We start from the raw sequence: 26767 nt of genomic DNA on the forward strand, positions 1-26767 counted from the left end.
ACAATTGGTTTAATAAGTATTTATACACAAAATGTATTTAAATAGAAAGTAAATAATCAAATAATAATTACAAAAATAATTAAGAATTTTTATCAAATCAAATCTATGTTACTGAAATAAGTTGGTATTAGCGAATAAATAAGTAACCAAAAAGTCTTATGATTAATATATATATATATATATAGTAGATTATGCGAAACAAGGCGGAAATTGAGTACCATCAAAAAGCTGCTATTCCAATTAATGAAGAATAACTCCCATGGAGACTAATCTTGGGCTCTCCAATCAAGCATCGAATCAAGTTTAACGGAGGCTTGTTAAATTAACAGCAACAAAGCAATTCATAAAATGAGAAAGAAAAAGTATATGGTGTTTGCTTTAGTTATGGGTTTCATCAGAATAGCCTGTTCTCATTGCTCTGAACCCCACATGTTACTGGTGCTTTAGCTCTCACTTTTTTCCAAAACCATATGCCAGCCCCAACTCCCAAGGCCCCAGCAGCTGAAACTCCACTAACTGTCCCTGCAACAATAACACAACATCAAAGTTAAAGTTAAGCCTAAGACTTCAATCAATTACTACTAAAACGATGCCAAAAAAACTATCTGACCTGCAATAACTCCTGCCCTGCTATGCTGCCTAGAATTTTCATGATCTGCCAAGAAAATGTTCAAGATATTTAGTAGCATGGAAAGAAGTTCTCAAGACCATGTTGGTTTCTAAATGCCTTAAAATTAACATACCTTTACAATTAGTGGTAACATTTCTGTGGTTACATAGACACAAGAAACTCTGTGATTGTGTGTCAAATCCACAAATTCCTCCTCCTTTCATCATGTCTTGACACTCGAGGCAATGGGTAGTCATAGGTATATCAAAATCGATCCTAATCCCATACTCAGGGACTTGATCATAAGGAGAATTTCCACCATTTCTCCAATAAATGCTCGTGTAACCAGCACAATACTTGAGCATCATCCTCAAAGATTCGGTTGCTTTAGGGTAGTAAGCGCAGCAGGAACTGCTACCCAATGCAGAAGCACATCCAGGCAGGTGCCTGCAAAGATAACTTGCACTATCACATGTTGAATCACACTGATCAGGAAAGCGCTCGCAGAAGATAGGCTTGGGCTCAACAATCACATTCTCTTGGCTACAGTTGAAGAAAAGATAGTCATTTTGAGAGGAAAGTGTGAAACGTGTGCTTGTATCAAGGCTAAAAGGCCTAGTCGGTCTGAAGTGATTGCCGTCTTGACAATTCCACATGAATGGATCAGAGACTATGATATGGGGATCAGAGTAGCTGATGCTGTGTACTTGGTATCTCCCTGAAGGTGTTCGAAGCTGGAGGTTACCTGAATCGGAGCAAACAAGTATGTGTCTGTAATAAGGACTGCCACAGCCATCATCGATACCAAAAGGGTAGTTTATTGGAATAGCGCCACAGAAGTTTCTGCAATGGTTGGCGTGAACTGTTGTAAGGCTAAAATGTGGAAGAGTAAGCACAAGAATGAGAAAACAGAGGAAGTGAAGAAAACACGAACATGGGAAAAGCTTATGCTCAGATATGGATTTGAAGAGGTAAGCCATTAATTGTTGAGTTAGTGGGAGGTTTTGATGGAGAATTATTGCTTATTATTGTAGTGTGATGGTGGGTGGTTTAAGGATAGGAATAAGATGGAATGAATTGGAGAATACGCAAGTGAGTGAGGCAGAGAGAATCTCTAGGCTTTCTTTTTCCCCTTTTTGTGTTTTTATATTTAAACTTTAGTCTTCATGTTGCTTTTGCTTTATTTCTTTAGAAGGTTATAGGCAAGATAACATATTAAGCAGGTTGATCAATACAATACAATGATTAATGTCCATGTGAGTTCCATGATTATAATAACTGATCTGAATCTTGAAAATAAAGGTCAAGCCTGGAGTTTAATTAAAACCATTTGATATTGTAATGGCTCAAATTGATTGGAGAAGCGAGAACTGAAAGGGCCCGAAGTTAAGGCAATTTTGAAGGAAGGAATGGGCTCCACTCTTCAAACTATTCCAACAGAATTCAGACACAGCCAGTGCAGCTGCATGGAGAATTGGAAGCAAGCATAGTTGCAGTGTGGTCTCAATTTGTGAATAAAAGTCTTAATCCCATTAATACAACTTTGAAAAAGCATATCATATTCATATGGTTACATAAAAATTATAAACTAAGGGTCACCACCAATCACGTTTAACCCTTTAACTGCTACCTCCATGCCCCATCCCCATGAGGCCCAAGTGTGAAAGGTGAGTATTAAAGTCCATGGAAATTTGCCTTATTTCTTCTATGAATGATTTTGAATTCATCCAAATTTCAACTTTTTGCATGGCCGACGGAAGAGCCGTGCGCCTACTTAGGCACTTGAGTTAATGCCAGCTACTACTGAATTGATAGAAAGGACAAGCTAGCTAGCTAGGGCTGTTTGAGTTCAAAGTTCAAACCAGGAAAAATACTTGTTTGTTTTGTTTGACAATAATGAGTTCCTTTTCTAAATTAACGTTATTTTAATATCTGGCATACTACTAAAAAAATTATAATTTCATACTTTTAATGAGATAATTTGCATTTTCCATACAGTTGCTTAAAATAAGATAGAGATTATGTTTTTTTATTATTTTTTAATTAAAAAAATGAATGATGATTGGAAATTGATGTTTTAAGATTTAAAGAAAATAAAATTTATAAGGGTGTCATTAAATTTAGTTTTAGAAATTATGTATTATCTTGTTATTCTTTTTTTTATTATTTTTTAGTGATATATAATCGCCCCGTACTATAGTACTATTTATTTCTATCATGCAATTCTGTATGTATGGATGTATTTGTTAACCCATACTCGTCAACTAATTTCTTTTCGGCATGCATATTAGTATGGCTAGGGCGTAATCGAACATATTCTCCTTCAATCACTTCTCATTATATCATTAGTGTTAGAGTTTTTTTTGAGGGATTCAGACTTTGAGTCAGTTCGACCTGCTTCAATCATGAATTGAGTGACGTGCTGATGGATTAACCTATTTGGTGAGTTCTATCAGACTTTGAATCTGTTTTCCTTTTTTTGAATTCGACTTTCGTCCGAATGCTATAAGTCCGACTGTCATCAGAAATCAGAAATTAAAAAATAGTGGAAGAAGAAAAGTGAAGTATGGATGGGTGTGAAAGGCGATTCGGAGAGGGTGAGCACCAGCAGCCACCGTTATGGGTTTCCAATTTCTAAGATGGAAACCAAAATTTCTACGGCATGAAAGTAAGCCACGAGGAGTCCTGCCTATTTGGACAGTTGAAGAAGAATGCATGTGGTCTCGTTGATATTTTTCTACACGCTTTGTAATTTACATTATTACCAGCTGCATCAATTGTCCGCCCGCCCTCATTAATAATTTTTTTTTATTTTATTTTCATAGAGAAATTATTAGCCCTTCTGAAAAAGAAATTAAAATTTTGTATCAACATTTCAGAAATGAAAATTGAAAACTCATAAAAGAAAAGGTATTGATTCTTTTCTTTCACATTAATATTATGAAAAGAAATACTTTTTCCAAAAATGGTATGTCCAAAGAATGAAGAAGTAATTTGTTTATTTATTCAATTTTAATTAAAATTTAAAATTTAACAATTTTAGAGACGTGTTTAGGTATGAGACAAATCCATGGTAAGTTAAATAATTATTTACCTGCAGATAAGATTTTATTGCCTCACACATGCATTAAGAAAAGATGTATGCTAAAAAGTCAAAAGCAAGCGATTCGGTCACACGTCAACAAGGTTATCGGAGAGACTAAATCCAAAACGTGATGCTAGTGTATGTAGGCCCACCCATAGACTAGACTAGGCCAGGGCAGGCCAGGCCACTGCCCCACTCCCATCTCAAATTCACTGACTTGGCATGTTATTTTTAAATTATTTTAATCTTAAAAAACGGAGGAGGACAAAGGGCTCCTGGACCGCAACGGGTGATCCATTTGAGGACCCCTTTTTCACACACAAAAGAAAGAAACCTGCAAGTGTGGGACCAATTGCCAGCTGGAGAGCTGACGTACTGTCTGACGCGGCACTTGAAAATTCAGTAAATTTCTTCTACGTCCAAGATCCACGCCTTTTTATAGCCCACCCAATTGCACGGGTGAAACACTTCACAGATTTCTCTCTCCTTCTCTTTCTTCTTTATTTATGGACGGGATGGTGTCTCCCCTTCACTCTGATCCTCCTCCTATTTCCTTCTTTTCTAACGCCACCACCACCAAGCCTCCCTCTCTACCAGTAAGCCTCCACTCTTTCCTTGAGAATAAGAGAAACACCCCTGAATCTCTTCGGATGTTTCCCTTCCCTCTCAACCTTTCCCGCCGCGATGACCATGCAGAACTTTCTCCCGCTGATGACCACCGTGTGCTTGTTAGTGAAGTCGACTTCTTTTCGAAGAAGAAGATTAGAGCTGTTGCTCATAATTACAATGGCCATGATCATGATTCTAAAGCCACATGTATCGATGTTAAGAAGGAGATTTCTCCAAGGTCAAGCCTTGATGTAAACGTAAGAACAGTCTTTCATTTATATGATTTTAGTTTTTATACATCTTCAAGAAATAGGATTTGTTCATTTTTTGTTTTTCTTCTCCAAATTTAGACTGGGTTGCACCTCCTCACTGCTAATACTGCCAGTGATCAATCAACGGTGGATGATGGGGTATCATCGGACGTCGATGATAGACGATCCAAAAGTCAAGCTGTAAGCTTTAACTTAACGATGTTTAGAGTTATTTTTGAGTTTTTTGAAGACTTCCCTCTCAAGGATATGGCTTTGCCTTGTTTCAGCTAGTGCAACTACAATTAGAGCTCCAGATGATGAACGGAGAAAATCAAAGATTGAGAGAAGTGCTTAGTCAAGTAACCAAAAATTACAATGCTTTACAAATGCATCTTCTAGCTTTGATGCGACAGCAACAAAACCATGGAACTGAAGCTAACCAACAGCATGAGGTTTTCCAAGGGAAGCCCGAGGAAAAGAAACATGAGGTGGTGCCCAGACAATTTTTGGATCTTGGCTCTTCAGCTGAGACCGATGAAATGTCTCATTCATCGTCTGATGAAAGGACTCTTTCAGCCTCACCTCAGACTGATATGGAAACGGCATCCGTGAAAAATAATGGGAATCAGCAGGAGAATTCTATTGTCAAGGATGGCAAAAAAATTGGCAGAGAAAATTCAGAATCACAAGGTTGGAATTCTAGCAAGGTTCAACAATTGAATTCCCCCGGTAATAAGAGTCTTGATCAATCAACTGAGGCCACCATGAGAAAAACTCGTGTCTCAGTTCGAGCCCGATCAGAAGCTCCCATGGTGTGTAATTTATTTTATATATATCCTATTCTTGTTCAATTAATTAGATTGTGTTATATTACATCAAAAAGTTAAATAATATTTGATTTCATTGATTAATTGGCCAGATCACTGATGGATGCCAATGGAGAAAGTATGGACAAAAGATGGCTAAAGGAAACCCATGTCCTAGGGCTTACTATAGATGCACCATGGCAGTAGGTTGTCCAGTTCGTAAACAAGTACGCTATCTTCTTTATTTTTAAGATAAAAAAAAATTACAAATAATAATCAAAGTAAACTAATCATGCAATCACGTGTTCTGGTGAATTTCAGGTTCAACGTTGTGCAGATGATAGAACAATCTTGATTACAACTTATGAAGGTAACCACAATCACCCTTTGCCTCCAGCAGCCATGTCAATGGCTTCCACAACAACAGCGGCTGCAAGCATGCTACTGTCAGGATCAATGTCAAGTGGAGATGGGTTAATGAACCAAAATTTACTGACGAGAGCAATTCTTCCATGTTCATCAAGTGTGGCAACAATATCAGCTTCTGCTCCATTCCCAACCGTAACATTAGACCTTACCCACAACCCTAATCCATTACAAGTCCAAAGACCTCCCACCCTTTTCCAATTCCCCTTTCCAGGCCAATCCCAGCTTTTTGCCTCCGTCACCGCCCCACAATTGCCTCAGGTTTTTGGTCAAACACTTTATAATCAATCAAAATTCTCTGGCCTCCAGCTGTCTCATGAAATGGGGTCCTGGCATTTACACCAACAATTGCACCCAGAACAACAGCCCGCACTAGTTGACACTGTCAATGCTGCGACCACGGCCATCACCGCGGATCCCAACTTCACTGCAGCACTGGCAGCCGCCATCTCCTCCATTATCGGTGGTGCTAACGGCAACACCACCACTAGAAGTGGCAACAACACAAGCAACAGAAATTAGAAAAGGGTCTCAATTTTTATCCTTTTTTTGTTAGAGTTCCTCGATTGTTAATTCATTTTTTCTTTCTTCTTTTTTTTCTTGTTGGGGTAAAAGGGATTAGAACACAAAATTACATTCTTTGTGATTATTTCATAATGAGTAATTAACTTAGGTTATAATTGTTAGGAGAATTAATTCATTGAGCTGAATTATATGTGTTTGTGAACTAATTAAATACTACTCCTACGTTCAACCTTTGTTGCTTCCCATTTCCTAGTTTGAATATGAATCACGAAACTAGTAAGAAAAAGGAAAATAATAAAGGAAAGTTGACAAGAAAAGACAATGAATATGGTGTTCTTAGCAGTCAAGAAATCCGGCTAAAGCTATTTGACACGTAAATGGTTTGATTTGATTGTAGCCCTGACAACAACAAAAAAAACACTCCCATATCTTTTTCCTCAGAAAAGGGGGGAAAAAAGCACTGAATCATAACACAAACAGAAAATTTGATGGAGTTTGTTCCACTTTCTGAGCTATTAAGATGACGATGTTATAAATAAGATTAACTAAAATTCTATTGATTAAATTGATGTCAAATTAGATAAGAATTAGATTAAAAAAAAAACCAAAGAGGGGGGGAAGCAGGAAGAAGACTGAAGGAGGAGGGAGAGATCAAAGGTGGTACCGTACCACAAAGTACAATCATCCGTTTTCAGCATATGCTTTAATGTGATTGAGCATTGAGACAGTTTTGAACCTTTTCCTGGTTTTGTCCATTCATTTCCTTTAAAGATCTTGATTGTTAATATAGCACTAGATTTACTTGTCAATTTAGTATTGAAAATAAATAAAAAAATTATCAATTTAGAATCACTACTCAAATATTTATGAAAGTACAACTTGAGAAGCCAAGTCATTATTATTATGTTATTATTATTTTTTGAGAATGACATGCTGCACTGGTGCTGATTTAGTTTCTTTATTTTTTAATTATTAAAATATTATAATTATATTAATTAATTAATATATTATTTTTATATTATATTAATTTAATAATTTTATTTATATTATATTTTTATTATAATAAATTTTTTATAATATATTTTATTAATTTTAATATATTATAATAATATTATAATTAAATAATGCTAATCATAAATTTATTTACCAGTTATAAATTTATTGATATGTAATTATTATATTTTATATATTTTATTATTTTTAATATATAAAAATATTATAAAAATTAATAAAAAGAAAAATTGAAAAAATATGTAAAATTATAATATTATCCTATTATTAAATATATATAGAGGAGCCCTGAATTAAATAATTAATTAAAGAAAAATAGATTAATTAATTAATTAATTAATATGAATGTTTTTATGATACTGAAATTATATAAGATCAGTAATGTTTTTAATTTAAATATTAATAATAAAATATATTAAATATTAATATATAAAATATATTAATATTTAGAATTATAATTTTATAAATATTAATAATAAAATATATTAAATATTAATATATAAAATATATTAATATTTAAAATTATAAAATAAAATTATACTGTGATTAGATATTGTATACAATTATCCGATTGTATTTAATTTATCAAAAATAATTAATTTAATTAATTTATTCTATAATTAAACTAATTTATTTATTTATTTTTAATAAATTATAAATAATTTCATCTATAATATTTAATAGAAAGATAATATAATAATTTTAAATATTGTATGTAATTATTGGGTTGTTATAATTCATTAAAGAGAAAAAATAAATAATTTAAGTAATTAACTCAGAAGTCATCTTTTAAGGTTTAATAGCAAGATAATATTATAATTCTAAATATTTTTATGCATGGTTCTTTGTTTGCTTATATATTAAAAATATTTTTATAAAATATAATAATTATTTATAACTCGTCATAGTATTTTGTAGAATTATAAAATAATATTATTATGTGGTTAAACGTGCACAAGATTATTGATACTATTTAATTACAATATTAATATATTAATTTATTAAAATAATAAAAAATTTTATTACGGGATAAATATATACAATATGATGAAGTTATTTTCATACATCTAATTCAACTGATTTTTATACATTTGATGGCAATGTAATATTAATTTTATGACTTGAAATTATATAATACTAGTAATTTTTATTTAAATATTAATAATAAAATTTATTAAATATTAATATATTAAAATTATAAAAAATATTTATTATTATAAATAATATAATATAAATAATATTATTAAATTAATATAATATAATATATTATTATAATATATTATTAATAATAATAATGCCTTTTTATAAAGATGCCAAGGACCACTTTTATTGTCCGGACGGTCAAATTTTAAATTTATAAATATTTTATTTTTAACTTTAAATTCATAATTTAGATCGAAAATCCAAATTCACAAATATTTTATTTTTAACTCTAAATTGATAATTTTTTTATTTTTAACCTAAATTGACAAAAAAAAACCTAAATAATGCTAGAAGCTTGTTATTAGATTTGATACTTTGATGGCTGGTCTTCTCAAAAGTAAATACTATCCAACTATATTTTTTCTTTAATGCATTACAAAGCAATGGAGCTTCTTTGGAATGGTAGAGTCTGATGTGGAGTAAATAGATTGTGGAAACATGTTATAGGCGATACATTGGTAATGGTGAATTAGATATGTATAAAGAGAATAGAAGGATATCCACGTCTTTTTCTTGTCCTCCAGGAAAACTTCAGTATCATAGGTTACCGGTTTCACTTGTCTCTCATTTTATTGATAGCAATTCAAGAGCATGGAATGTACGAAAACTTAAAGAAAATTTCCTTTCAAAGAATGTTAACAACATTCATTCTATTCCGTTTTCTCTTTGTTTACACGAAGACATAATTGTTTGGTACTGTGGGAAAGGAGAGTATTTTGTCGAATCGAGATACTTTATGTAACGACCCGAAAACCGGACCGCTACCGGCGCTAGGATCCAGATCGACTTAAAGTCGTCGGGACCCGTAGCAAGCCTGCTCTACTCTCTGTGTACATGTAAAATCCCATACATGATCATACATTTACTGTAAAAACATAAAACTTTGCTCTGTACCAAGGCTCAACCTGTGCATGCACTATCTCTGTACTACAGAACCCCTTACTAGAGCTCTCATCATTACTCTAGACGGGTTAAAACTCTTACTATGTTAAGCCTGGTTTTCATACACAACAATAAAACATTGACATAAATAGACCATGTATACAAAAAAGGGATTTACAAACATATGGGTCAAGCACACTAAAACATCTCTTTACAATATTACATGTCCACACTATGCTATTACACAACTCTTTACTCTTCATGTACCCTGCTGAACTCCCCCTGTACTCTGATTCTGCAAGACTGGGGTTAAGGGAGAGGGGTGAGCTATACTAGCCCGGTGAGTAGAACAAAATAAACATGCTCACATGAAATGCATCACATCACAGGTAATCACATATCGGACGGACGGAAACAAAACTCTCTCAAACTGTGCCCGGCCCACGAAGGAGCTCCTCAGGTCATGATATGCCCGGCCCTCAATGGGGCTCCTCAGGTCTTGATATGCCCGGCCCTCGATGGGACTCCTCAGGACTTGATGGGAGGGCTAATGAATCCAAACTATGTCCGTCCGCAAGTACAATAAATAATGCAATGCACATATTAGTGAATTCTAATGCAATCAACCTATTGCATAATCATGATGCATGAAACATGCTTGATTTCTCAATTAAAAGGATTAAGTTTAGTTCCACTCACCTCTGGCTAACTCTGAACTGACTCTGAAAACTCTGAAGCAGTGCTCACTGCTGATCTCTTCGGTTTCTTTGGTCTGTTCCTACACAGGTGGACTCAAATGAGGGACCAAACTAACTCAAGAACAACTCTATAAAACTCCCCAAAAACCCCCCAAAAACATCCTAAAACAATCAAGGAAAACATGCAAAAGAAGGCTGGACAGGGCACTTTTGGTGGCAGGTTCGGCGGCCGAAAGTCCCTCCAGAGCTGAAACTCAGGCATTTTCGGCGGCACCTTTGGCTGCCGAAAGTCCTTTCTAGAGACAAAAGTCCCCAACCTTAGGCGGCACATTCGGCGGCCGAAACTCCCTCCAGAGCCGAAAGTCCAAACTTGTCTCTACAGTTCAAGGTAGCTCCATGTGTAGATAGCCAATCCATCCCTAGAATGACATCAAAATCCTTCAAATCTAGAATCACAAGGTCAGCTGGAAGGCATCTACCCTCTATGAACACTGGACTGAAACGACAGACTGACTCTGCCACTGATGGGTCACATTTGGGTCCACTGACCCAGAGAGGACACTCTAACTCAGAGACTATCAGACCCACTCTCTCCACGGCTCTCGAAGCAATAAAAGAGTGAGAAGCACCGGGGTCTATCAACGCATACACCTCAGAACACCCAATGATGAGATTACCTGACACCACTGTGTTCGACATGTCTGCCTCTTGCTGTGTCAGAGTGAAGATCCGTGCCGGAGCTGATGAACCTTCACCTCGGGAACCTACTCCTGAAGAAGAGGATGACCCTCTCCCTCTGCCTCTGCCACTGCTCTGAGTCATGGCTGGAGCTGCTAGCTGAGCCACACTACCTGAGGTCATCTGCTGGGATGGTGCTATAAAGGCTCCTCCAGGACATTCCCGTGCAAAATGTCCTTCTTGCCCACACTTAAAGCAGGCTGTAGATCCCAACCGACAAACTCCTCTGTGCTGCCTCCCACATCTCATACAAACTGAGTTGCCTGTGCCAGAGCTTGAGCCACTACCCATTCCCAGACCAGACTTGATCTTGTTCCAGAACTTGCCCTTCTTGGACTTAAACTTTTCTCCCTTTTTGCTGCCAGAAGCTGCTGCACTGGAGGTCTTAGAACCTGAAGACTGTGCCACTTGCTGTTTTACTGTTCCCTGAATGATGGCACTTGCCTCCATCTTTCTGGCCGCATCCACTATAGAATGGAAACTCTCTTTCTCTGCTGGAAGAATCAAGGAGGAATACCTGGGATGAAGTCTCATAGTATATCTCCTTGCCTTCTTCTGGTCAGTGTCAATAGCCTGACCCACATACTGTAGTAATTCCAAAAACTTATCAGTGTATTCATCAACACTCATCTCTTCAGTTTGTCTCAGCTGTTCAAATTCTATCACTTTCATCTCTCTGGAACTGTCAGGAAATGCCCACCCAGCAAATTCATTGGCGAACCCTTCCTATGACATGTTGTCCAACCTGGGATCCACATAATTCTTGAACCACTCTCAAGCTTTCTTGCATTTCAGTGTGAACCCGCCATCTCAATGGCTCTGCTATCATCAGCTCCTAACTCATCAGTTATCATCTTAACCGATCTGAGGTACTCAAAGGGATCATCTCCCGTTTTGAATTTGGGAGCATCCAACTTCAGATACTCTGTCATTTTCACTTTACTTCCCTCGGATGAGCTAGGTTGAGGTGCTTGGACAACAGGGGCTACTGGTTCTGGTGGTGGAGGAGGAGATGCTGTATCTCTGGGATCAGGGTGTGCTGTACTTGGATGGAAAGGTGAGGGTGGATACATGGGATATGGTGAGTAAAAAGGAGGATAAGGCATATAAGGCATGTAGGTAGGATATGGGGTAAAGCTAGAGTAATCTGACGTACTCCCTATCGGATATCTCGGGCCCTGTGGAAATGGTGGATAGTGGGGTGGATAACCAAACCCCGAGGTCTGAGCGCCTCCTTGAGACTCTCCCATACCCTCTTCAGACCTGTCCATACCCATGCTTTCCCCTCTTCTCTGATCAACATCCATAGCCTCCCTCACTTCATCTGACCGCCCTCCTCTATCTGTTCCTCTTCTGCTCTCGTCGAGAGACCTTCTAGGGTCCCTTGACGTACTGTAACAGCCCGGGAACCGGTACCCCTCTGTAACGGCTCCAAACTGCTCGGCGCTAGGATCCAGATCGGCTTAAGGCCGCCGGGACCCGTAGCAAGCCAAACATACATACTATTACCTGGTCAAATCCCATACATGATTAAAACTTAAACATAAAAACATGAAAACTGGAATCTGAACATACACCAAGCTTGACCTGTATGAAACATCATAACTGAAAACATAACTTTCCCATGCTAGAGCCCTCATCAAATGCTCTAGCTGGGTCAACATTACATACATCAAGCCTGGATCTCAACTTATCATTAAAGACATTACATAATCATGCAACAACAGGGATTATCCAGACTATAGGGCCAAGCACACTCTAATCCATAACACATGACTATACTTAACATTACAGTATCTCAAATTACAGTAATATACTTTACATTACATGTCCACTTCTAAAACTACTAAACTGCTACAAAACATAAACGATTACATACATAACTTAACTTAGCATTGACTTTACCCTGCCGCCTCTGAACTCTGACTCAACCTGCAACACTGGGGTTAGGGGAGAGGGGTGAGCTAAAAAAGCCCAGTGAGTAGAAACCGGAAAAACAGTTCATTAATTACATGCTTTCATGAAATGCGTCATAACACAAATAAATCACATAACTGGTCCGTCTCAGGGTTCATGCAAACCTCTATACCCTACGGACGTGTTTCTGAGAGTACCTTACTTTTTGCATGCATCCTTTTACTCTCAAGGATCGGACATGACCCCAAAAATACCCTCTGTCGGTGCCCGGCTCCCCCAAAGGAGCTCACATAGGCCTGAAACATACATGACCGGGTACCCAGTCCACAGAGAGCTCACATGGACGTTCCTACGTGTACTTGTCCGGCTCTCAAAGGACTTACCCAATACTCAATGACAGATATGGGCTAATGGAGTCGCCTTGGTCCAAACCTTCCTCAACATCAACATGAAATAATGCAATGCAACATATTCGTGAACTAGTGCAATCAACCTATTACATATAATCATGATGCATGCTCATGCTTTAGGCATTAGATTTCGTAACATAAAAGATTAAGTTTAGTTCTACTCACCTGAAGCCACTTGCTCAGCTAACTCTACTGGGTCAACTAGCACTGAAGCTAGATACCTCGATGTCTCGGGTCCGATCCTACATAGATGGACTCACATGAGGTATCAAACACAGTCTAACAACTCATAAACATACCCCCAAAAACCCCTCTAAACATCACTAAAACATGCATAGGAAACACCCAAGAAACGGCTGGACAGGGCACTTTCGGCGGCACCTTCGGCGGCCGAAAGTCCCTTCCAGAGACGAAACTCGGGTAAGTTCGGCGGCAGGTTCGGCGGCCGAAACCCTTGGACAGAAACGAAAGTCCCTCCTTCGGGGGCACGTTCGGCAGCCTAAAGACTGCCTCCCATGCAGGTTCGGCGGCCGAAACTCCTTTCGGCGGCCGAACCTGGTCCCCTCTGGACGACAGGTCCGATTCTGCCAAGCCAAAAACCAAACTCAAATATACCCAAATCCTCACATACTCTCTCCCAATCATGCATACTCACTCCCACAAGCATAAAGGAGCATGAACTAACCTAAACTCCTCAACACAAACATCACATAACGTACACTGGGTATAAAACCCACATAAACCTTAAACATGCATTTCTACCCAAACTTAACCATCAAACTCTATAAAACTTACTTAAAACTTCATTAAACATAAGGAAAAGCAAGGATCTACACTAACCTCTTGGAGATCGAGGGTTGGTGTGACCCGAACCTTGGAGATGTGGAGGAAACTAGCTCCGGGGTCTCCAAGCTCCAAATCCTTGATCCAAGCTTAAAACTCTTCAAAACCAAGAATGAAACTCATAAAAAAACCATAAAAGATTGAAGGAAAACGTGAAATCGACCAAGGGAGGACATGAACTTACCTGGGCACGAGAATGGGGAGAAAACTCGCCCATTTTCGGTCTGAGGCCTTTTATAGGCGACCGGCTGAGCCACATTCGGCGGCCAAACCAGCACCCTAAAGTCCCCCATGTTCGGCGGCCGAACTTGAGGTTCGGCAGCCGAACCTGGTTTCTGCCCAACTCAACTTTCGGAAGCCAAAAGTCCATCCGAAACCATCTCATGTTCGGCGGCCGAACATCACCTTCGGCGGCCGAACCTAGATTCTTCCTCCTTGGCCTTTTCTCTTCAAAACTCAATTCTCTTTCAATTAAAACCATTAAAATCATTTGAAAACATTTAGAAAACACATTTTACCCTTCTAGAGAGATCCAACACCCTAGATTCCGCCGGAAGGCAGGAATCCCGATGCCGGATTCTAGCCGGGTATTACACGTACCCTCCCTGCTTGATCTCTGAGACATTGCCCTTGACAACGTAGGAGGACGAGCATCTGAACCCTCACTCACTGGTGGGACTCCAGTCAATCGTGTAGATCGACGAGTTCCTCGCATTTTAACTCTGGAAAACAACACATAACATAACACATTAGCAGCATATGGTCCATGTGGAAATACATGAACCCTCAAGCATACATCACATATCAACAATGCACATGCATAAATCATGGCATTACACATCATCACAAGACGCCACATCCTATCCTAGTGGACATGATTTCCTATTGTGCTTGACCTACTATAACCTCTATGAGCCCGACACTCTCTAGGTCCGACCATATGAACCTAGAGCTCTGATACCAATCTGTAACGACCCGGAAACCCCGCTACCGGCGCTAGGATCCAGATCGACTTAAGGTCGCCGGGACCCGTAGCAAGCCTGCTCTACTCTCTGTGTACCTGTAAAATCCCATACATGATCATACATTTACTGTAAAAACATAAAACTTTGCTCTATACCAAGGCTCAACCTGTGCATGCACTATCTCTGTACTACAGAACCCCTTACTAGAGCTCTCATCATTGCTCTAGACGGGTTAAAACTCTTACTATGTTAAGCCTGGTTTTCATACACAACAATAAAACATTGACATAAATAGACCATGTATACAAAAAAGGGATTTACAAACATATGAGTCAAGCACACTAAAACATCTCTTTACAATATTACATGTCCACACTATGCTATTACACAACTCTTTACTCTTCATGTACCCTGCTGAACTCCCCCTGTACTCTGATCCTGCAAGACTGGGGTTAAGGGAGAGGGGTGAGCTATACTAGCCCGGTGAGTAGAACAAAATAAACATGCTCACATGAAATGCATCACATCACAGGTAATCACATATCGGACGGACGGAAACAAAACTCCCTCAAACTGTGCCCGGCCCACGAAGGAGCTCCTCAGGGCTTGATATGCCCGGCCCTCAATGCGGCTTCTCAGGTCTTGATGTGCCCGGCCCTCGATGGGGCTCCTCAGGACTTGATGGGAGGGCTAATGAATCCAAACTATGTCTGTCCGCAAGTACAATAAATAATGCAATGCACATATTAGTGAATTCTAATGCAATCAACCTATTGCATAATCATGATGCATGAAACATGCTTGATTTCTCAATTAAAAGGATTAAGTTTAGTTCCACTCACCTCTGGCTAACTCTGAACTGACTCTGAAAACTCTGAAGCAGTGCTCACTGCTGATCTCTTCGGTTCCTCTGGTCCGTTCCTACACAGGTGGACTCAAATGAGGGATCAAACTAACTCAAGAACAACTCTATAAAACTCCCCTAAAACATCCTAAAACAATCAAGGAAAACATGCAAAAGAAGGCTGGACAGGGCACTTTTGGTGGCAGGTTCGGCGGCCGAAAGTCCCTCCAGAGCCGAAACTCAGGCATTTTCGGCGGCACCTTTGGCTGCCGAAAGTCCTTTTCAGAGACGAAAGTCCCCAAACTTAGGCGGCACATTCAGCGGCCGAAACTCCCTCCAGGGCCGAAAGTCCAAACTTTCGGGGGCGAGCTTAGGCAGCCGAAACCACCTCCTTAGCATGTTCGACGGCCGAACCTTCCTTCGGCAGCCGAAACTTGATGCTCCAGTAGGCAGAATCCTGCTCTGCCTCATGCAAAAACTTCTCCAACCTTCCTCATACATGCAACCAACAACTCAACAATAAACATATACTCAAGTACATGCACAAAGGGGTCCAAAACTAACTTAAAAACCCCAACAAACATCACAACTCAACACATAAACATACTTTCACCAAAACAACCAAAAAATCCTACTTAACCTAATCATGCATCTCTACCCATAAAACTCCATAAAACTCCATAAAACCTTCATAAAACATGAAAAGAAGTTAGAGATCTACACTTACCTCTTAAGATCGAAAGGATAGGTGATCCTAACGTGGAGATATGAAGAAACTCGCTCTCAAAGTCTCCAAGCTTCAAAACTTTGGTTTTGAGCTCAAAAGCTTCAAAACAACATGAAAACTATCAAAACTTTGAAAGATTTTAAGAAAACATGAAGATCACCCAAGAAAGATCATGGTCTCACCTCTGTCCGTGGAAATGGAAAGAAAATCTTATCCATTCACTGACCTATGGCCTTTTATAGGTGGCTGGCCAGACCACCTTCGGCGGCCAAACGTGATTCCAAAGTCATGCATGTTCGGCGGCCGAACATCACTTTCGGCGGCCGAACCTGACAATTCTTCCTTGGTTCTTTTCTTTCAAAAAAACTCATTTTCTTTACACTTAACACAGTAAAACATACTAAAACACTTTAGAAAACATATCTATTATCCTTCTAGAAGGTTCCGATATCCGAGATTCCACCGGACTGTAGAATTCCGATGCCAGACTCTAGCCGGGTATTACACTTTAACCTTAGCCAATCAAGCCTTTTGAAAGAAAATTTAGAGTTTGAAACTTCCTTTAAAGCTGGCTATCTTCCTATGGATGTTACTAAGGATAGACTTCCCTTGAATGAAAGGTTTCACAAGAGGAATTCTCATGTTGCTCCAAATTGTTCCAGGTGTGGCGAGATAGAATCTGCATTGCACTTATTTCTTCACTATTCCAAGGCAATGGCAGTATGGATAAATTCAATGTTGAGAATTAGATGTGCTCTTATTGATAGTTATAGCATGATGGACTGTTGGAATAGCCTTGCAAGTATGGCTGTTTTCCTTTTATGCCATCTTTGGAAGGCAGGGAACTCCATCTTAAAAAATGAGGATATCTCCTACCAATAGATTATTGAATCTACCCTCTCTCGTCGAGAAGATTTTTTGGCCTCCCAAGATATGCAAATTCAAGCTTGGAGGGATTTTGTGCTTCACCTCTTAGCTGTTGATACCTTCAAAGTTAATTTTGATACAACATATTGTAATAAGGAATTGAAAGGAGCCTTTGCAGCTCTTACTAGAGATTCATATAATCAACCTCTTCACCTCTATTTTTTATCCTTTAATTGCATAAGTTTAGGCTTGTAGGGAAGTGATTTTACTAGCCAAATACAAGGGCTTCAACAGATTCATATTTGGGGACAATACTCTAAATGTTATACAAACAATTTAAGGGTCTTTTCGAGTGTTTTTAATGATTGCTAGTTTGATATCTGATATTCGACTTCTAAATTAAAGTTTTTTTTTTTTTTTTTATATCTCCTTCTCTTTTGTGAGTAGATTTTGTAATTTGACTGTACATAAATTGGCTTGTAAAATGTTGTATGGTATATCTTTTACTTGCAATCCTTGGATACAAGTTAACAGTATATCAAGCATTATACTTCTTTGATTTCAATAGAATTAATTTTTTCAAAAAAAAAAAAATTCCACATAAGCTATTATACGCACATAAACACTAATCTTTTAGTTATTAATTATATATATGGATATATAAGAAATTTTTTTACTTTTAAGTATATTCATCTCCGGGTATAATCAATAATTCAAAAATTAGTGAAATTTTCTTAATTTCACCCAACATAGACAATAAGCAGCGGGGCCGGGGAGAATGACAATGAAGCAAAAGTTGAACCTCTCGTATTTATGCATGTTTATCAACTTCAAAATAAAAACAGAGCGAGAAATGCAGTGCGAAATACAACTAAAAATGGGCTCACCCAAAATTGGAGTGAAGGAATCACAAATTAAGTTGAACCTCTCTTAATGTTTAGGCCTGCGTCAACTATGGATATATTTAACAATTTTCAAATATTAAAAAATTGTTATCTGACCTTGAAATCAACAATATATCAGTGAAAGAACCTTGTAACCTACAAAAATATGTTTTTGAATAGGGACTGATTAAACAGAAGACTTGCATATTAGCATAACCATAAATGTGTATATATAAAATATGTGGAGATATTAATTAATGTTTATAATTGAAGGTTTCGTCCTTAGGCAACCAAAAAACAATACTTCTTCCTTGCACTCAACAGTTACATATATAGAGGCAGAGAGAGCTGGCTTGACATCATTCCCATTGCTCAATTGCTTGCAGGCAACAAGGTTGCTTTAATTGCCTCCCTTTCTTTCATTATTCAATTTGTGGGGACCATTTTCTCTCATTATTGTATCATTTTTTTTACATACCCAAAAAACCATTAACAGATGGTTTATTTATTTTTTGGATTTAAAATTAAATTGAATTAAATAAATTAAAAATTAAAAATTTAATATTTATAAAAATTAAATCGAACGGATTTTAATTAAAAATTAAATAAAATTAAACTGATCTGATTCGATTTGATTCGATCAATTTGATCGGTTTTAATTTTTAATAAATTTTTTATTTTTTACGCTTTATTTTTAATATTCTAAAAATTAATTATAATATTTTAATTTTAATATAATCTAATTTCTCTATATTATTAAAAATAATATATTATTATCACTGATTGATTCAGTTTAATTTTTTTAATTTTTTCGATTAAAATTGAACCGAACTGAAATAATTAAAATTTTTAAAATTAAAAATCGAATCGAACCAAACTCGACTGAATAAAATATCAAATTAAAATTTTAAAATAATTTAATTTAATCAATATTTTTAATTTGCACCGAAGACGGTTGACCCGATTACCGTCACCATCACATCACCATCACATCACCATCTTTCTTTTTGGTAAACGAAAATATTGTTCTCTAATACAATTGATGCAAAATTTTCATCTTTTCTTTAAACAGCTTCACAATACATGATTTACAACAAAAATTTATAAAATAGAAAAAAAAAAACAAAATTTACCTAGAATACCCTCAACACTTTAATTAAATATAAAAATATTTCATCAAAAAAGTTAGAAAATTAAAAAAGAAAAGGGAGGAGAGGGATGAAAAAGAACCTCCCTTTTGCCTTATCAATTTTTATAATTATCCATTTTAAAGATTTTTCTTTTCAAATTAATTATCACCTTAAAATTTGTAAAATAATATTAATTTTTATTTTTCATATAATCTTTACTAATTTTTAAGGGCATTTAATAATAATATGCGAATAAATATAATTATTTAAAGGATAATTTAGATAAATTATTACAAATTTTTTAAAAATTAAAACTATTATTTAGTTTTATTAGTTTAGGAACCTTATATATGACAGGTATTACAGAATGGATATAGTAATTTTCAAGGGAAGATAGGAGAATATGCTTTGAAATATTTTTTATGAGTACATTATTTAATTTAAATAGTTTTATATATTATCAAAAACATTATAAAACTTATAATTTACGCTCAAATTTAAAATTATAGATCTTCAATTAAAATTAACAAATCTCAGTTTTCTTTTTATTTAAAGGATCGAAGTTTAACAAAGCTAAAAATTTGAATGTATTAAGTATTTGATAAGTTAGATTATAAAATTGTAATAATAATTTTATTACAGAATAAATAAATAAGAAATGAATTACATACCATATATTTTTTTAATATTTTAAACGTGGAATTAATGACAGCAATATTCTAAAAGCCCCAAATCAAATGCTTTGTAAATCAGAAAGTTGATCCTAAAGGCTAATCCAACAGCCATAACCAAATGAGACATATAAGCATTGGTAATTTGGTATATACCATAGGCTTTCACTTCACTCGTAAGACTTGGAAGAGGAGTCAAAAGAAGTCGCGTGCAAACGCAGACCCAAACCCAACTGCACTCTACCTTCACACGTTGGCTGTTCAGTTCAATTCCAGCGTCACGACTTCCATGCCTTTATCCTCCTCGCTCGCGTTAATCACCGTTGATCCCAATCTCTCCGCCCATTATGGCTCTCCTTTTAGCATCCCAATATCCTACGTCTGGGCCTATCCTGGATCAACGTTTCACATTAGACAGTTACGTTTAAATTACTCTCTTCCCCATCCCCTTGTGTCTCTGAACTCTCTATATATTCTCTTCCTCGTTTGCTGCTTTCTTCGTCATTCCCTCTCTCGTCTTCCATAACCGGTGAGTACTGCCTCTGCTTCTGATCATTGATGCTTTTTGTTTTTTTGTTTAAGATGTTTGCTTTTGTGATTGAAAGCTTAGCTGATTATTGTAAGGTTCTTTTTTTAAAGCTTCAGAAGTCTAGTCTATGAACTATCAGACGAAGAAATTGAGAAAAAAACCATTTGTATTCTGTGTGTATGGACTACATGGACGGAGTCATTGATAATGCTACTTGTCTTAATCTAAATTTCATGTAGTCTATATGCTAACACTGTGTATTCCATGAACATGAACTTCCTGAAGACACGTTCTTTAGTACTCAACTAACATAAACAGTTCGGCCTTTCTGTGTAGGTACAAAACGGCTGGTCGTCTGATCTTATAGTGACGACCTCATTATCGGGCTGTAGCTGGCGGTCGTCTTTTTGTGATTAGTACTGTTGTTATTATAGTGTTCAGCTGAACTTCTGGTAATTGAGGTGAGATCTTACAGAGGATTTCTTATTGCTATTTTTTATGTAATTTTATAAAGCATGCGAAGATTTCTACTATTTTACTTTGAAGTGTCTTTTTGCACCCAGTAAAAAAAATTGGAAAAACAAAGAAACAAAAACATAGCTGAAGCATTATATCATGCTATAGGAAAGCGGTTGGTCGCTGATTTTTATTTCAGCTTGTTAGATTATATTTTTTATTTCCATTTCTGTACTTGCTGAAGTTAAATTCTAATTTTGTAGGTGAACATGGTCAGACCAGTGATATTGTCACTGCTTCTTTCCTCTTTCCTGTTTTCCTTTGCGTCCCCTGCATTCAATGATGGGCTGGTTAGAATTGGACTGAAAAAGATGAAATTGGATCAAAGTAGCCAAATCGCTACCCAGCTTCAGTTGAAAAATGCCAAGGCCTTAAGAGCTTCTGCGAGTAAATATGGTCTCCATGGTAAACTGGCAGACTCTGCGGGTCCTGATATTGTAGCACTGAAGAATTACTTGGATGCTCAGTACTATGGTGAAATTAGCATTGGCACTCCTCCTCAGAAATTCACTGTAATCTTTGACACTGGTAGCTCCAATTTATGGGTGCCATCCTCCAAGTGCTTTCTCTCTGTGAGTTTTATTTCTTTATGATTTCTGTGAAAGCATATCAAATGAAATTTCTTGTTTGTGGCCAAGAGATTTATGGTTTTGTGTCTATGTGCAGGTTGCTTGTTACTTCCATTCCAAGTACAAGTCAAGCCAATCAAGTACCTACAGGAAGAATGGTACGTTTTCTCCTGCAACCAGTAACAATGCCTAAAATTCGTTCTCTGTCATTTATATTACATTTCTGCTTGTTGAGTAGAAATCCCTTAGTGATCTCGCCTTTGTTATTTCTCATGCTTATATGAGAGTAGTTTTATTTAGTCACGCTTACATAAGCGTAAGTAGTTCAAGTTCACCATAAAGTTCATGGTCCATCTGCGAGAACCATATTCTCAAGTTTTCTCTAAATTGATTATAAAGATGGCCTGGTTGCATAATGATCCATCATGTAATCCTAATTCCTAATCCATTTAGTCGAACCCATTAGATTATAGACATTTTATACCTGGATGATGGGTGTGGTAGAACAACTATCTTATGGGTGATTTATTCACTTAGAACTAAAGTTGTTTTGGTATGATTCATCATGTAGGGAAATCTGCTGAAATTCAATATGGTACTGGATCAATTTCTGGTTTCTTTAGTTATGATAATGTCAATGTTGGTGACCTACTTGTAAAAGATCAGGTAACCTTATGTTCCTACCTCTTACTTGCTCAGGCCTTTAAATCTTGAATTTTTAGACTGTACTCTGCTGTTTACTTTTTACCCGTCAGCTTTCATCTATTTTTTCGTGGATGAATCTTTCAGGAATTTATTGAAGCAACTTCAGAGCCTGGTACCACATTTTTGTCGGCCAAGTTTGATGGCATACTAGGGCTTGGATTTCAAGAAATTTCAGTTGGAAATGCTGTGCCAGTCTGGTATGTTTGTTATGCTTTACTTTATTAATTGTTTGAATTTTTCTCTATTTCTTGTTAGAGTTGAGGCACTTGCATGTCTTATAGGTACAACATGGTTAAACAAGGCCTTGTAAAGGAGCCCGTATTTTCTTTTTGGCTTAACCGCAATACAGAGGAAGAAGAAGGGGGTGAAATTGTATTTGGTGGAGTGGACCCAAATCATTTCAAGGGCAAGCACACATATGTTCCTGTAACACAGAAAGGCTATTGGCAGGTTGGCTGGTCATTACTCCTGTAACTAGAGTGTTTTAATTAGATTTGCTTGTGTATTTTTCAATTAGTTTTCTAATTTTTATTTTTGTTTTTGTTTTTGTTAGTTTGACATGGGTGATATTCTTATTGGTGATAAACCAACTGGTATGCCCTCTCTATATCTATAGTTTTTGAGAAGAAACTATGACTTTTGAAATTGGAAAACTTCTATGATTTGATGCAATATGATCTCTATATTGTACATTTTTCTAACAACTTAAGCTTACTGTTATATAGGGTATTGTGCTGGCAAATGCTCAGCAATTGCAGACTCTGGAACTTCCTTGTTGACAGGCCCAACTGTATGGACAAATGACTTAAAGTCTTAGGCTTTACATAACCTGTTGGATTCTCTCAAACTGATTTCTTATATAAAATGATTTTTCTAACGTATTATCTAGGGCCAAGCTCACTTTCTGCCTAATTTTGCTTGTGATAAAACTCGGAAGATTGATTAATTTGCCCCTTTGTATATAAACGTTTTGGTGGACTGGATGAATAAGGATTAAGAACCTAGTTTTTTTATGATAAACTCTTTTATTACAAGGGTATATTGATCTGTTCATTTCCTGTGTTTTGGCCCTTCCAAGATTTCTAAATCATTTGTCATTCAACTTGTAGCTTAATACTCTTCTAGACTAACCTTGGCACAGACTTTGAAATCAAAAGTTAAAAATTTTAGGACATATTGTTGTTTAGAACTGCTGTAGGTTCATTAGAAGATAAATTTCCTGCCCTTGAATCTTATTGTTGCTTAAATCCCTTTGTTTACAGACTGTGGTTACCATGATAAATCAAGCTATTGGAGCCACTGGAGTAGTTAACCAGGAATGCAAGGCTGTTGTTGCTCGGTATGGAGAAACCATAATGGATTTGCTTCTAGCTGAGGTGAGAAACCATAATTTATTGTCATTTGACTTTAGTGCTTTTACCCACCCCTAGCTTTCCATTGAAGAAAGGAAAGAAAAAAGAATAAGGAAAAGGCGAAATCAGCTTCAGCTATTGGTCAACTCATGGCTCTGCTTGTATTGACAGGCTCAACCAATGAAAATTTGCTCCCAAATTGGATTGTGCACATTCGATGGGATCCATGGTGTTAGGTCAGTATTTATGGATGTTGTGTTATTGTTATTAGCTCTTTATAATTCTTTTTAGGTGCCTTAATTTTATTCCTCTTAGTACCATATCAAACTTTTGCAGCAATCCATTAACCGTTTACATCTTTGCTATTGCTATTAGAAATAACTTACTTTGTGATTAATTTGTTTGTTTGTACTTTTATAAATAGCATGGGCATTCAGAGTGTAGTCGATGAGAACAACGATAAATCTTCCAGTGGAGATTCTATGTGCTCTGCATGTGAGATGGCAGTTGTTTGGATGCAGAACCAGCTAAAGCTGAATCGAACACAAAATTATATACTGAACTATGTCAATGAGGTGAAATAAACACACGATGCATCAATGAATACCTACAGGACGGAGTTGGTGATGAAAAATATGTGCGTAACACTTCATTTACTAATTTTTTGAGACATGCTATAATATTTTTCTACAGCTCTGTGATCGAATTCCGAACCCATTGGGACAATCAGCTGTTGATTGTGGAAGTCTCTCTTCAATGCCTACTGTTTCCTTCACTATAGGAGGAAGAATGTTTGAACTTACCCCACCGGAGGTTTGTGATAGAAACTTCTTTGTTATTTTGGATTTGAAAATTTTCTATATGTGGGGACTGCTAATGTCTAAAGAAGTAAAGAATGAAGAAAAGAAGTGCCTTTGATCTTGCTTCCTTGAGATCGCATACAAGAAATTGTTTGTATGGTGATTGGGTGTCATAGACGTTGAAACCAACATTTACCTCAGATGGGATATTGATGCTCGAGTACCAGAAGTTTTTCCCACCGTAAAAGGATATCTTTGATTTTAGAATATAGTCTGTGGAGCATGCAAGTGTGTTGTTACTTTCCATTGCTCTAATTTCTTCTTTTTTTTTTTTCCTTTTTGTGATCAGTACATCCTCAAGGTGGGCGAGGGTTCAGAAGCTCAGTGCATCAGTGGGTTTACTGCATTGGATGTGCCGCCTCCTCGTGGGCCTCTTTGGTAAATTTATCCTTTTTGGTTCTGAACTTGATTGAATTAACCTCCTTGTTATGGCATTCGTATTTATGTTGTGGTAGGAATTAGCTATGGTGTTGTATAGTTGGTTGAAACCAATTTGATTGTGTGAATTCAGGATCTTGGGAGATATTTTCATGGGTCGCTACCATACTGTTTTCGACTATGGCAATCAGCAAGTTGGATTTGCGGAGGCAGCATGAGTGATCTATTTTGGGGTCTCCTTCCTTCTATTAGATATCAAATCTATTTCTATCTGCTGTAAAATATGTAGGTTGAAAAGATGAATTGTTGGTGAATTAATGTAGAAGTATTGATGACTCCAATTTGTAAACCAATAGTCTGCATTGGGTGATGTTGATGAAATTGCGAGCTTCAAGTTTGAAGCTTGATTTGATTTTAAGGATGCATTGCACCTACAGTGTGTCCATTGGTTTAAAAGGGAAAGGGATGTTAAGGTGCATCGCTATATAATAAATTTTGGATATTTTGGTATTAAAGCATATTTTAAAAATGATTTATTATGTATTAGATAGATGCAAGGGTAGATTTTTAAAACCAAATGGAAGAATTTAACTAGAAAAAGTCATAATTCTAAGTTAAATGTGGTCACAAATAGCTAGTTTATGCATTTATGCTAACTTTTCTGGGTACTGAATGTAACTATTATTTCTGAAATCTTAATATTCAAAACAGAAGCAATTATACCAAAAACAAAAATATGAGGGAAATAACATTATTTTCCTTACCCAGGAAGGAAACCACCCTGAACCAGAAAGTATCCTCAATTATTTATTAGCGTCAACGTGAACCAACTTTCAATTCTTACAAGCAAAGCAAATCTCTGTATACTTTGATAATTATAATCTTATTATTAAATTTAAAATCAAATAAAAAAAATTAACAAAATTTTATTAAATTTTCGATAACTCGACCAGAAACAAGTGATTAATGTTTAAATTCAATTTAATTGAGAGTACTATTTTTTAATAAATTGATCTGATAAAAATCTATAATTATGACCAATAATACATAAGATAAGACAATACCATGGGAACTGAAAAAACCTACATTCACCCTTTATTTGAGTTTATATACCAATTACTGTTTGATCTTTGATGCCGAGAAACTGGCACAGAACATTTTAAAAGGAATAAAAACGTTAACGTGGGTCCTCAATCTTTTAGGCTGTTTTACCGAAAGCCGAAACCCGTGAGGTATGATTGTTGGCACATGAAGAAACCAACTCAAAATGATTGTGTGACATTACAAAGCACTGCACAAAGCAAACTGTCAAAAGGACGTCCAAGCTCATCTCAAAAGGCTGCTGGCTGCTGCAAAAACCAGTAAAGACCATGACCAACGTAAACAACAATCAACAGAAGAAAGTGGTGTTGTGAGTTGGAGTTTTTACAACTAATTCCAACCTTCTCTTTGTAGTTTAAACTTTATTCCTCTTCAACTCTCCACCCAACATTCATCCTATAAAATTATCTACTTTAATGGGTTTGTCACTTTCTAACCAATAAGCTCCTCTTTTAATGTATTGATCTTAAAGTTGTTCTTATCATACGTGACTCTAATTAATTAAAAACAATGAACTTTGTTAATTTTTAAAGTAGAAGTAGTAATAAATTAAGGGAATATCCCTTCACCTGTTGAAGGGAAGGAATGCTAAGCTGTTACAGGTTCAAGGAATCACATCATTATTGGGATTAACTTGCATAATTTTACATTATCT

The 26767-nt window shown here is 36.5% G+C and overlaps 3 protein-coding genes across 4 annotated transcripts; 2 read left to right on the top strand and 1 right to left on the bottom strand.

Annotated features, from left to right (window-relative positions):
- Positions 1 to 210: 210 nt before the first annotated feature.
- LOC110605428 lies at positions 211 to 1739 on the bottom strand. Its single transcript, XM_021744016.2, has 3 exons — positions 744 to 1739; positions 611 to 655; positions 211 to 522 (listed from the first exon to the last, which is right to left on the bottom strand). The coding sequence occupies exons 1-3, from the start codon at positions 1588 to 1590 to the stop codon at positions 395 to 397; spliced, it is 1020 nt and encodes a 339-aa protein (XP_021599708.1). The 5' UTR covers positions 1591 to 1739; the 3' UTR covers positions 211 to 394.
- A 2420-nt stretch (positions 1740 to 4159) lies between these two features.
- Positions 4160 to 6527, top strand: LOC110604559 (probable WRKY transcription factor 31). The gene is made up of 5 exons (XM_021742789.2): positions 4160 to 4561; positions 4655 to 4756; positions 4843 to 5367; positions 5475 to 5588; positions 5683 to 6527. The coding sequence occupies exons 1-5, from the start codon at positions 4202 to 4204 to the stop codon at positions 6307 to 6309; spliced, it is 1728 nt and encodes a 575-aa protein (XP_021598481.1). The 5' UTR covers positions 4160 to 4201; the 3' UTR covers positions 6310 to 6527.
- A 13780-nt stretch (positions 6528 to 20307) lies between these two features.
- Positions 20308 to 25429, top strand: LOC110626623 (aspartic proteinase). Of its 2 annotated transcripts, XM_021772647.2 has the most exons (15): positions 20312 to 20631; positions 20968 to 21092; positions 21351 to 21719; positions 21814 to 21874; positions 22288 to 22382; positions 22506 to 22618; positions 22703 to 22871; positions 22975 to 23014; positions 23147 to 23211; positions 23684 to 23797; positions 23945 to 24009; positions 24198 to 24348; positions 24467 to 24586; positions 24923 to 25011; positions 25145 to 25429. In XM_021772647.2, exons 3-15 carry the CDS (start codon positions 21357 to 21359, stop codon positions 25227 to 25229), a joined length of 1530 nt encoding a protein of 509 aa, XP_021628339.1. In that variant the 5' UTR covers positions 20312 to 20631; positions 20968 to 21092; positions 21351 to 21356; the 3' UTR covers positions 25230 to 25429. The 2 variants fall into 2 exon arrangements, 1 of the variants encoding a protein (XP_021628339.1); XR_006349225.1 differs by lacking the exons at positions 24467 to 24586; positions 25145 to 25429 and having other exon boundaries at positions 20308 to 20631; positions 24198 to 24410.
- The last annotated feature ends 1338 nt before the right edge of the window (positions 25430 to 26767 follow it).

This window comes from Manihot esculenta, chromosome 17, assembly GCF_001659605.2.
Source record: "Manihot esculenta cultivar AM560-2 chromosome 17, M.esculenta_v8, whole genome shotgun sequence".
NCBI classification, from domain to species: Eukaryota; Viridiplantae; Streptophyta; class Magnoliopsida; order Malpighiales; family Euphorbiaceae; genus Manihot; species Manihot esculenta.